Source organism: Podarcis gaigeae (assembly GCF_964106915.1).
Source record: "Podarcis gaigeae genome assembly, chromosome: 12".
In the NCBI taxonomy this organism is placed as follows: domain Eukaryota; kingdom Metazoa; phylum Chordata; class Lepidosauria; order Squamata; family Lacertidae; genus Podarcis; species Podarcis gaigeae.
In genome coordinates, this window is record NC_139688.1 from 24590231 (window position 1) to 24603034 (window position 12804).

Genomic DNA, 12804 nt, shown 5'->3' on the forward strand with positions numbered 1-12804 from the left:
TGGCAGATCTGACCCATGTCCCACTCCCATCATTATGCAGCTGCCAGCCCCACTGGGGCTTCACCTGTGCCACTGCCGCCACAGCACTGTTCCTCTCTGCCGCTGTTGCATTATAATGCATATGCAGGCAAGGGTGCAGCTGCTGTGTCAGGACTGGCAGCAGCATGGGCACAACAGCAGGGGCAGGGAGGGTGTGGGAAGGGAGCTTAGATCTGTGGGGGGTGCTATCGTGGGGGTGGTGTTGGGGTATTTTGCCTACAATGACAGAATATATTGGGCTGGGCCTGGTTCTCAGTCTCTTGCACTGGAGTCATAAAAGGCCATCAGTATTAGAGGGAGGATGTCATGGGAGAGGGAGAGCATCAGTGCTGCAATGTTCAGAGCATGGCTGGGAGCAGAGCAGAAGGGAGCAGTTAACTAGGAACACGCCACATCCAAGCTACATACAATAGCCATAGAAGTCAGGCAGATAGAGTGGTGCCCTCTTCCTCAACACATGAAGAAAGAGGGTGGTGCCCCCAAAAGCTTTGGAGGAAACGGCATAATAAGTGAGAAGTTCCATGCAAATGAAAGAGACAAGGGTGTGATGCCAGCCTGGTGAATTGTAACATTGTAGTTTTAGATTGTTGTAACCTATCCTGAGACCTTATGGTTAAGGATGGGTAAAACACGTTAATAATAATAACAAGGCCAACAAGAACTAGAATGCATAATTCTGGGTCTGATAGAGCCAGGGGCAAGTCAGAGTAGAACAGCGGAAGGAATAGAGGGAAACACAACTTGCAAAGCTAAGAAAGGTAGGTGAAGTGATTAGAATGGCTACTGAGATCTTTGAGCAAAGGATCCACCAGTTAAGAATTAGCCTGTGGCTCTGTAGAGCCTTTGTAAAGTCTACTTTAACAAAGCTAAAATAGTGAAACAACTAAACTGGCTGAACTACAATATCCAAATCCCTGTTGGGCTCTCACTGACATAGCAGAAGGAAAGGTGGTATAGGACTTTTATTCTCTATCCTTTTCCGGCTACTCCCCAAACTATTTCACTTTTATTGGAGACATAAGTTTTACTACCATGTGGGGGCATGCTGGGGGCTAAGTGCTGGATCCTTAGGATCAAAGCCTTTCCCTGGTATGTCCCTTGCATGTATGCATTCATTCTAACACTGGGCTTTGATGTCAACAGAGCAAGAGCTGTGAAAGTTTCTGAGGTAGCACAGAGGAGGTAACTGACAGTCGGTTTTCCTCTCCAAGGTCAGTCTTCCCTATCCACCATCCCTAGACACCATTACAGGAACCATAGGACTGCAGAGTCACTCTATATATCTGGGAGATTAATTGAATCAGTTTAGAGAAAAATGGTGAATATAACATCCTTCTATCCAGATTATTTAACATTAACCTAGATATTATCTAAGAAACTTAGTTTGATTTACATTTTTTAAAAAAAGTTGTTGACTTACCCAAACTCTCCATCAAGACCCACAGTTAAACCAATGTAAAGGTCACCAGAGTGAGTTCCATAATAGTTGTTCTATAACATACAAAGGAAAAATGGGGAGTAAATGTAACAATAAAGTAATCAGATATATTTACAAATCAGCCAATACAAAAAGAGACTTGTAATTATAAACATAACATGTTTGTACTTTATTAAAACACAAATAAAGCTTTCAGTTAAAAGAAATTAAAGCCTGTCAGCTAAAATTAGAGAAAACAAGGAAGTTATTTATTATGGATTAATGAACTGATGTACCCGTAATAAGACCATTGGTACTTAACGTGAAAAGGATTTTTGGGTCAATGTAAGAATGGGCATTTAGCTCCCTCTAGCAGTCGCAGGCAAACTGCAAACTGGAAAAAAATATTCAAATTCCTCCCTCAGTTTGTGAGAGGCAATAGACAACTTGGGAGGAAGATTTCTTAAGTGCTGAACTAGGAACTGAGAAATCAAGGTCCAAATCTCCAGAGCCATGAAGTTACTTGGGTGACCTTGGGACAGTCACTGCCCAAGTTGTTGTGGGGATTAAATGTAGAAACCAAGAGTCCACCTTTTGCTCCTTGGAAAAAAACGCCAGAGGAAAAGCAGTCTGACTTTGTTTTCTTTTGTTTGGTTGCTTCCTTTAATAAAGAAGGGAGAGGGAGAAAACTGATCTGCCTTTCCTCTGCTGTGGGAGAGGGACAATGAAGGGAGGGGGGCTTCAACTGGCTCCGGAGTCCCTCATAAAAACCAGACAGAAGCCAAGCTGTCATAGAGAGATAAAACATAACAGAAGAGTGTAGTGGGGCTGTTGCAGGTTGCAAGTTGGGGGAATGTATGTGAGGGAATATATGTACGTATATATAAAATAAAAAATCTTTAACAACAAGGGAAAGCAACACACTACAGTAACACAAACAAGGAGATACAGAAATAATAACAAGTCTATAGTGAAGATGTAGAGAGTCAAGAACAGACTGCTTTCCTGAGGCAAAATTGAAGAAAAAAACCAATCTGGATTGTGCTCTAATCTTGTATATACATTTTTTTGTCTGATGGCGAAGAGTCTCTCTGTTTTCTTTTGCTGTCATGTGTCTGGCTTCTCTTTCCCTTCTTTGGCTTGTCTCAATATAAAACTGGTTTTCAATGAGGGAACAGTTTGGATTACGGTACTTCTTTCCAGCTTGCAATTTTGACTGCAACTGCTAGAGGGACCTAAATACCCATCCTTGACATCAGCTCAAGAGCCCCAAGAGAACAGATGGTTTACTGAAGATTTTTAATTATATGCGGTATAAATTACAATGCAGCCTATGCCACCTGCTTTCATGTCATAATGCTGCCCATTTCACTTCACTCTTCCACTTAGTGAGTTGCACTTCTTTGTCTTCTAAATGAAGAGATGGGGAAGGAAAATTAAACAAGCAATGAAAAAGAACTAGAAGAGGGAAAAGATAAGATGGATCCATAAAGAGGGTTTCATAATGGATCTAGACAGAGCTTTTTTTTCAGCTGGAACTCACCGGAACTCAGTTCCGGCACCTCTCAGGTGGGCACCATTGCCATTATAAGAGAACAAGGGAGGCGTTCATGGTGAGTTCCATTCCTGTTTTTCTAGAAAAATAGTGCTGGATGTAGAGAAAAGCAGGGAGGGAGGTTGGAGAGGTGAAGGCAGAGGGTGAAACCCTGAGTGATAAGCCCACTGTGCTTTCATTATAGGCCCCTGATAATCTGTAGAGAAGCTCCTCTTCCCAAACATTTTGTTTGTGTATTTCCATCATGTTTCTTTGAAAATTGTATATTGCTGGATAGAATATTGAACTTTGCTGGCATGAAAATTAAATGCTTAGGCACAAAAATACATTTTGACCTGTTGCTCTGCATCAAGCCTAGATCTGTGATGATTATTTGGGTGAATGGATCATACCCCCCCCCCCCAATTCTCATTTCTTTGTCAGTGTCTTACACTTCAATACATGACCACATGTATAAGATTAAGGTTCTGGTGACCCTATCCAGAAGAAAATGTTTAGCAGGCATCAAAATAGCCACAACCCATCATTCATCTGGCTCTTTTTTTAGAAAAACACCAAGCTGTACTTGATTAGGAAAACATATGTTCCAAATATTTCTTACGTATTTCCACAAAAACTTTTTTTCCGTTTCACTTTCAATGACAGTAAGATCTCCACCATGCTTCACGCACAATGCTCGTGCTCTTTCTGCAGATGTACTTGTATTACTGACATAGTACTCATGTTCCTCATACAAAATCCAGCCATTATCAATTATTTTGAATGAATAGTCTGCAAAAGAAGACATATTTTTATTTATCTTATTTAAAGTAGTTCTTAAATACCCTTCACCAAATGATTCCAGAGAGTTATACAGAAATATGCATAACGGTAATTCATGCAATCAGTGCTATAACTAAGAAACTTTAATGATATTAATGGGGATCTCTCCTCCTCTACATTAGACAATCGTGCACATCAGTTCAGTTTGAAACACACAATCAACACCCCCCCCATGCATTTCTTATTGCTGGTTCACACTGTAAAATTAATTTAAAAACAAAGCAGTTTAGTTACCATGATACTATATTTTATATATAAAATGAGCACCTATTTATTTACCTCCCCAAACCCGCAGGTCTCAGGGCAGTTCACAAAATAAAATCAGACTATAAAACCACAAAACCTATAATCAAAATAAAAACAACAACCCAATAACACACACACCCAAACACATTTTAGAAGGGCATAGGATGTCAATCAAATCAACCAAAGGCCTGGTTAAAAATGAATGTTTTTGCCTGGTGCCTAAAGATGTATAATGAAGGAGCCAGACAAATTTCCCTGGGGAGAGCATTCCACAGACGGGAAGCCACTGCAGAGAAGGCCTGTTCTTGTGTTGCCACCCTCTGGACCTCTCAAGGAGGAGGCACACGAAGGAGGGCCTCACAAGATGATTTCAGGGCTCGAGTAGGTTCGTATGGAAAGAGGCAGTCCTTGAGGTATTGTGGTCCTGAGCCGTTTAAGCGTTTATAGGTCAAAACCAGCACTTGAATTGGGCCCGGTAACAAATTGGTAGCCCATGCTTTGGCGGGCAAAGTGCTTGAGAGTTTGGTGGTAATTCATCTGCAGTCTTGAAGGAACTAGTTAACTTGACCTATTTCTGTCTGGATTCAGGTCTAGATCTGGAACAGCCATAGTTTCCCTGACAGCCCCCTGACAGATAACCTTATTTGGGAGAGGGACAGAGAGAGTGTGACTCCATTAGTCTTGCACTGAAGGTGCAACAAACCTTCAGGCAAGCAGCCAGCTTTTTTGAAGATCTGAGCTAGAGAGCCTCTTGAGGCTCCCCAAAAGTCTGCTGAAGTGTGCTAGCAAGTGGCTAATCGGCGTACCTCAAGCTATCAAAGTCACAGTGGAGGAATGGTGAGAAGAAAGGGGGTGGGGTGATCCTACATTCCAAAACTGCAATGTTTCTACTCTAGATAATTTGGGTGACAAAGGGAAACGAACTAAGCAGATTATGGGGGAGGAGAAGCAGAAAGGGAAGTTATAAGGATATAAGGTACAGTGGTACCTCTGGTTACGTACTTAATTCGTTCTGGAGGTCTGTACTTAACCTGAAACTATTCTTAACCTGAAGCACCACTTTAGCTAATGGGGCCTCCCGCTCCGCTGGAGCACGATTTCTGTTCTCAACCTGAAGCAAAGTTCTTAACCTGAAGCACTATTTCTGGGTTAGCGGAGTCTGTAACCTGAAGCGTATGTAACCTGAAGCATATGTAACCCAAGGTACCACTGTACAGCAGTCAAGGAAACCTGACGCTTAGGACCACAGGAATCTACTTTATACCTCCAGCTAGCTCAGTTTTGTCAACAGTGGCTAGCAGTGGTTCTCCAGACTTTGTAAGGAATCTTTTCCAATCCAACCTGGAGATGCTGATGGTTACTTCAACACTCAAAGGATGTGCTTTACTGATGAGCTAAAGGCATCCCTTCTAGAGGTGTATCTTAACAAGTTTAGCAAGCCCATACCAAGGAGAATCTACTGACAGAACTTTCAATGGCTGAAGAAAACTGCTGGGACAATCCCACCCCACCTTCCCCAACACTACTTAGGACCTACTTGTCCCGAGAGAAGGCAGAAATTTGGGTGCCCAGACTATGGAGCACACTTATTTTTCGCTCCTGAGAGAATCATCCTTGACCTGAGAGAGCTGTTAAGGCAGACCCACCCCCACCTTCTATGGTGCAGCTTTAAAAAGACCAATGTGACCTGAGGGAAGGCAGAATCACCCAACATACCAAAATCATTGCTTGGTTCAGGTTTCAATGGTACACCTGAAAAACCAAAGACAAATTAATTATAATGGATTATAGTATCATTTGTATTGTATTATGTTATTTCATATAGCAAGCAGGAGTTCATAAAAATGAACGTAAAGTTTTATTTATAGCATACCACATTTCTACATCTCTGTGGAAATACAGGTAAAACCTAATGTGAAAGAACAATCAATAGCTCTGTACTCACAATAGCCTCAATGGCCTAATTTCTTGTTCTTATTGAAATGGAATAGAGGCGACTCAGAACTTATGCTAGGGTTATGTTCCGGGGATAGCACCTAGAGCCCAAACCATGTATGGTCAAAACATATTGGGTTCAATGGCAGGGGCAAGACGGGGCTTGCCAAAGTATTTTTTTCTAGCCATCCACCCCCTTTTGCAAAGCAGATAGATGAAATGTGGATAATTTGTGAGTGACCTGTGCTTCACATCTCAGACTGTCATAATCTGAACTCTGCAACATTCATAGCAAAGGTTGAATGCATTTCTCATTATTTTCCCCTCCTCTCAAAAAGGCATGCATCTTAAAAAGCAAGGCTTCAGCAGTGCAGCAAATGAAGGCCTTGTTGGCTTTGTTTAATGGACCGGTAGTAAATTAAAAGGAATCTTACCTCTTTTAATTTGGCAAACCCAACTGAGAAAACTGTCACAGTGGAAAGGGATCCAACGATTCCAATTCTGTCCTATTCCTCCACATTTTGCATCTGGTTCATATAAAAACCAAGGGCTCCTCATTTCAAAGTTTAGCTACAGTAGAAACAAACTTTTCTTATTCTTATTCTTTTTAAAATTCGTCCGTGGCAACATACCAAAAAGGAGACAGACTTACAATAGCAGTCTTAGAATGATTTGTACCCATGTGAACATCTACATATATAGAAAGACATGGGTTGCCATTTCCTTATTAATACTGTGTGGGTGCAGGCTAACATTACTCTTATACCTAAAGAGGGACAAGAGTTGACCTTAATAAAAAATTATTGCCCAGTCTCATTACTGAATAATGACTATAAATTATTTCAAATGATTTTGTTAGGAAATTTTAAAAAAATTCTATAAGACTTAATATACACCATGACCAAAGCAGATTTTTACCTATCAGACAATTAGCTGCAAGATAAAGATCCAGAAGTCCTTTTATTCTTTTTTATCTTTCTCTAAACATTTCTCTCTCTTTCTCCTCTCTTGCTTTCTCTTTCTTTCGGTTTTCCCTTTTTTGTCTTCATTCTGCCTATGTTCTTTTTTAGATTAAGTGGCTGTTTTATATCAGTAAATTATAAAACGATACTTTGTAATGGGCATGTATTTTTGTATATCAGTAAGTAATTTCAAGCAAATCTTGTAGATTGCATACAAGTAATATGTTTAAAGACTTCATTGCTGGATATTTCAGTTACTAAAGGTTTTAAAACGCTGCTATGTGATCTGTCCAATGTAAATATGAGAACAAGAGGGTGTGTACGCCAAGCTTAAAGACATTTTTTTGTAAAACTAATAATAACTTTGCTATCAATACATCAGCATTACCCTTTTACTTACATTAGATCCATCACTCCAAGTAAATCCTTTATCAGGATCCACATTATTCAAACCAATCCAATAATTGTCATTGGAACGCCTAAAATATATAAAAAATAGTGATACAGAGTCTAGAAAAATTCAACAAAGGAATGGATTTCATAAATCTGATACTCTGGTTTCTCTTCAGATCGTATAAATCTTTTACCTAAGGATTTCAAACATCTGAGTTTTTAAATTTGCATTCACTACTTTGATATTCTCTAGAAAAATATTATACATGTGTATCATCAGTTCATTCATTTAAAGCTTGTTACATTATCAAATTTCTGGAACAGGTGTGCCATTCTGAGCAGGAAGGATTAAAAACAAACAAACTCACATCTCTTCTAGAATCTTCTGTTCTTCTTCACTGTGAATAGAAATGAGTTCTCCTCCAACTGCTCTACAAAACTCTCGTGCTTCAAACCAAGATTTCTTATTACTTTTGTTTTTCGTATAGGCCTAATGCATAAAACATAATTAAACACTGATAATAAGCACCAGCTTTTAATACATAACACTCCCTCCCTCTAAATATTGCTAATTTCCTTCTTTGTTTGCACCCAGGATTCATAGCCTGATAACCTTTTGAATTCAGACTCCAATTTCATATTCTGCATCAGATTCTACTACTTTTGCTCTTGACCACTAACCAGTACCAGGCCAGAACCCTGTTCTGTCTTTATTACATACCAACAATTTATTCATGTTATAGAAAAGAAAGGAGCTTTAAAGTGTGAGCTTCATTCATTCTGCTACAACTAGAGATATGTGACAAGGGCTGTCCCAAAACATTTTGGCACCTAAGGCAACCATAAAATAGTATCCCTCTCCCCACCAGGGATACTGCCACCTGAGGTGGTTGCCTCACTTTGCCTCATGGGTGGGCCAGTCCTGTGTATGAATCACCCCTAGGATAAATCTGGTGAGCATTCCTTATGAAATACCTACTTGCTCTTTCTTTCTTTTCCTGAAGACAAATAACATATTTCTATGCTAGTTGTAATATAAAATGTGGGACTATCAAATAATCTCATTCAGAGTATGGTTTGCATGAGTTCCCATTTCACAGATAAGGAAAGCAGCTAAGGGCAAGGCAGACATAGCATAATTGAATGTATTTACACCAGAAGAGTTCAACCTTTTGGAGTCCACGGCTCCCTTGACCAACAACATTGTTTCTGTGGCACCTCTGTGGGGCTTAGAAACACAGTTGTGTCACCCCTTGCCTACAGCACTGGCACCCTCTCAACCTTTTTCGGACACCCTTCCTTGTGGAGTGTTCCTTCAGCCTCCTCTCCCCTCTCCTTGGAAGTCTTCTGGGAACCTGCTGCCGCTGCCCCTGGTCTCTGAACTACCCCACCCCAAAGAGAGGTGCCTCCTTACACTGCGCCAAGGGGCCTGGCCTTAGCGACCTGACGGAGACTGGCCAAAGGTGAATGTGAGGCCAGCACCTTACCTTATTTATGCACACTTGTTAGAAAATAATGCTAGGTGGCTTTACTGCCATACCTTAGAAGAGCATCTACAGTATGTTGGGCTGCCATACGTCTGGGGGGAATTTCCAAAAGGTGGCACTTTGTTCTGGATCTTGAAATATGGCAACCCTAACAGTATGATCAACACCAGTTTGCTGAACCTTTTTTAAAGATTCTGTCACTGTCAGGATACAAAAGATCTGGATAGCTATGCAGCCTTCATTGAGAATTAGTTGCACTGTTTTTGTTGTAAGCCTCATTTAATAATAATAATAATAATAATAATAATAATTATTATTATTATTATTATTATTATTATTATTATTGTAACTGAATATTTCAAACTCATTTCAAAAAGTAAATTTGAAGGATCCCCTCCCAATCCCAATTCACAAGGAAAATTATCTTAAAATTATCTGAAATATGTGTAGAATTTTTCTCCAGTTCCTCAGGCTGTAGTGTCACAAATTTTAAGATTCAACAGAATATACAACAAACAATTTTTGGTTGGTTTGAATTTGGTTGGTTTGTGCTCTACTTAACAGGTGACAAAAGTTGCAAAACACCATCAAAAATATTCCTTCTGGATAATGACTCCATAAATATAATCCAGAATTATCTAATTAAGCCAGCACAGCTGCAAATCTCTGGGCCCTGGGTACCCTTTCCTCTTCCCCCCTTAAGCCCAGAGCTGTTTTACTGGGCTACTGTCAGTGTGGAATTATCTTTCACAGGCCAGTTTGAAACTGATCTTATTGAACAATTTTAGGTTAATTTTGAAAAATAGGAGACAAGAATTATGAATGGTCACACAAAATATGAGAGCCGCAACAAAAAGGATCAGTAAAACAGAAATAAATATGCAGCTACAATATGTTAAACCACCAACAGAAAAATTCTGAGCCCAGACTTGAATGAGATTCACAGCATTTCCACACAAAAATCTAAGCTTTCTTCATATCAGTAGTAGAATAAATAGGGCAGCCAAGGAAGGGGGAGTCATTTTGTTGCTAAACAGTGGGGAGGCAGAAATCCATTCTAATCTATAGCAGAAATCCATTCTGATCTACAGCAAACCAGCCAAAGATCAATTTTGAAGTTGACATTTCAAATAAAATAAAGTTCAAAACATTGAACTAAACTACACAATAAAATGAATCACAATTTAAAAAATCCATTGAACATTTATATTTAAACTAAAACCACACTCTCAGATGGCTTGCATGTCTACCTTTGCCTTGCTATTTAAGCAAACAAGAACTTAGACGCAAGAAACGCTATACCTACCTTAAAGCACACATTTCTAGTATTGCTTGGACGCCATCCTACTGGGCACGGCTGCAGAGGAGTTGGTTTGGGGGCAGGAGTTGTTGTCACACCTTCAGCCCATTGTTTGCAGATGAAGGTTGCCTTCTCCTCACAGTTCACAACATCCCACAATCCAGCTGCAGTCCCAGTTCTCATGGCAACACAGCCAGAATGTTGCCCTTTTGGAGATACAATTGCCAGTCCAATTGAGTATCTGTTCATATGTGTAAAACTACTACTAATAATGACAATGTCGAAGCCCCTTGTGAAATATTACTCCAGTTAGGCTTCAGGAAGTACCTACCAGGCATTTCTGAATTCCAGTGGGTGAACAGAGCACTGTCTCCACTGGTCCAGATAAATGTCCCTGGTTGCTGTACATTTGAAAGACCGATCCAGAGATATTTTTCAGAATGAAGCCCAACTAGGCTAGTCAGGTAGGCTTGTTCATACCTGCAAAGAAAAATAAGTAATAAAAAAGCGAGTGCTTCTTTTTTAAAAAAGAAGTTAATTTTCAGGACATAGTGGAGTTGATGTGCATTTATTATTATTATTATTATTATTATTATTATTATTATTATTATTATTATTATTCCCAGGGCATAGTTAAGGTGGTATCACTCTGTATATCAGAGAAGACATAGAAGCCAACACGCTGGAAAACCATGAAGGGTTAGACTCCACCACAGAGTCGTTTTGTAGGTAACAATACTAAGCCTGATGAGTAATTTAGTACAGGGGATATGCTATTGTCCTCCTGCTAAAAGTGCTCAGGGAGATCTTCAGATGGAGACTGAGATCAAGGAGGCATTCAAAAGAGGGAATGCTAGAAAAATAGGTGGCTTCAACACTCTCACAGATTGGGTGCATGTGTGTTCTAATCACAACAAAGAGGTAAATGTTCTAGATATCCTCAATGACTGACCAAGGGCAGCTGGTCACGGAACTAACCAGAGGGATCTCAGCCCTGACTTAGGCTGCTTACACACCATATATAGAAAACAATGCTCTTAATAAAACTGAGAAGTATAGTTTACCCTTCACAGAGCTACAATTCCAAGCACGCTTAATAAACTACAGTTCCCAGGATTCTTGGGAGTGGGGGGAGATGTACTTGAAATGTATGGTGTGTAGATAGCTTTAATCTTAGGTGGTGGCCAGAACCTGCTGCAAGATGTAAACATTATTGAACCAACTGGGGAAAGTGACCAGAATGCTATCAAAAGTAAAAGGTTAAAACAACAACACACAGCCATGCCTTCAGGTCAATTTTTACTGAGGAATACATCTACATTTTGTGTCTACCAGCATCATCTACAGGTCTGTCAAAAGTCTGACAAAAGAATTACAAGTGCATCCAGAGTAGGTAACTGAGGCACATGATTCTCTGTTCAGACTACACACATATAAAACAGCAAAAGACATATATACAGGAAATCATCAATGGGTTTAGAAGATATTTTAGAAAACATGCACCCATTTGAGATAGAAAAATCATTCAAGCTAAGCGTCTTGTATTCATAAGGACAACCAGTAAATCCCTGACGAGCAAATTGAGATTCATGATCAAGGAAATCAATAAGGCCACAGATTGCAAATCTAATAGGAAGTTCACAAGAAATGCTGAGCAGATCATTCAAGAAAGTACCTTAGTCACAGACTGTGGTTCAACTCTTAATATGTATTATGTGGCCAAAGAATTAGGCCTCTAACAATTGTAACCATTGTACTTTTCACCCACATAACACTCATAAGCTTGTATCCGATGTTCGTTCTATTTAGTGTAGACACATAAAAAATAATGAACATGGCTGACTTCATGTCAACAGGTCTAGTCTGAGTGAAATTTAGATGGACACAAGCAAGAGTAAGAAAGCTGTGCATAAATTTTAAAACTAAAACTAATTGAGCAGATAGTTATAACAAAATCATCTTTTTTCTTTCATGGCCAGGAAGTGGGGAAAGTGGAGTGAAGAATGCCCTCTGAATATCAAGAACAATTATTTTTCAGTTGGAATATTGAGAAATATAGCTATTTTGTAGTTTATCAATATTTAAAATGCTCGTTTCTTCATTCTTGATCTAAGGAAATTCTTTTTCATACCTGTTCTCCACAGAAGTTAAAGATCCCTTATTTGTTTCACAGAACATCTTTGCTTCTGAAAATGTTAGAGATGTTTGTCCAATTAAATAACAATAGATACCATGCCTTTTCCAGCCCTGTTGATATAAAAAGAACCAACAACCACATTACTACAGTATTAGGTTGGAGACAATGAGGTTTTTCAAATTACGCTGCTGAATATGTACTAAAATGGGAATCTCTGTCCATCATGAGGCGCCACAGAAGTTGCACAGAAATGTCCTATATGTTGCCTGGGTCAGTAATGTCACCCTCTGAAATGATGCAAGAGTCTTTATCCCAGCATAATAATTAATGCTTATTTTTATTAATTATTAGATTTATATACTGCCCTTGATCATAAGATATCAGGGCAGTTCACAGTACTTTGACCATTTTACAATTCCTTTTCGAGCCCAGGCTATCAATATAACAATCTAAAGCAGATTATGTGGACGCAGGTGGCGCTGTGGGTAAAAGCCTCAGCGCCTAGGGCTTG

At 39.5% G+C, this 12804-nt stretch overlaps 1 protein-coding gene across 3 annotated transcripts in view; it reads right to left on the minus strand.

The window, feature by feature from the left end:
• The window catches only part of LOC310827937 (macrophage mannose receptor 1-like), a 45720-nt gene that overhangs the window by 20875 nt on the left and 12041 nt on the right, over nt 1-12804 (minus strand). For all 3 annotated transcript variants that reach the window (XM_083704614.1, XM_083704615.1, XM_083704613.1), the window contains exons 10-18: nt 12288-12403; nt 10488-10636; nt 10163-10362; nt 7738-7859; nt 7377-7455; nt 6449-6584; nt 5796-5831; nt 3613-3782; nt 1460-1530 (exon numbers count right to left, since the gene is read on the minus strand). In XM_083704614.1, the coding sequence (XP_083560740.1) occupies nt 1460-1530; nt 3613-3782; nt 5796-5831; nt 6449-6584; nt 7377-7455; nt 7738-7859; nt 10163-10362; nt 10488-10636; nt 12288-12403 (1079 nt within the window). The remainder of the gene's footprint in view (nt 1-1459; nt 1531-3612; nt 3783-5795; nt 5832-6448; nt 6585-7376; nt 7456-7737; nt 7860-10162; nt 10363-10487; nt 10637-12287; nt 12404-12804) is intronic.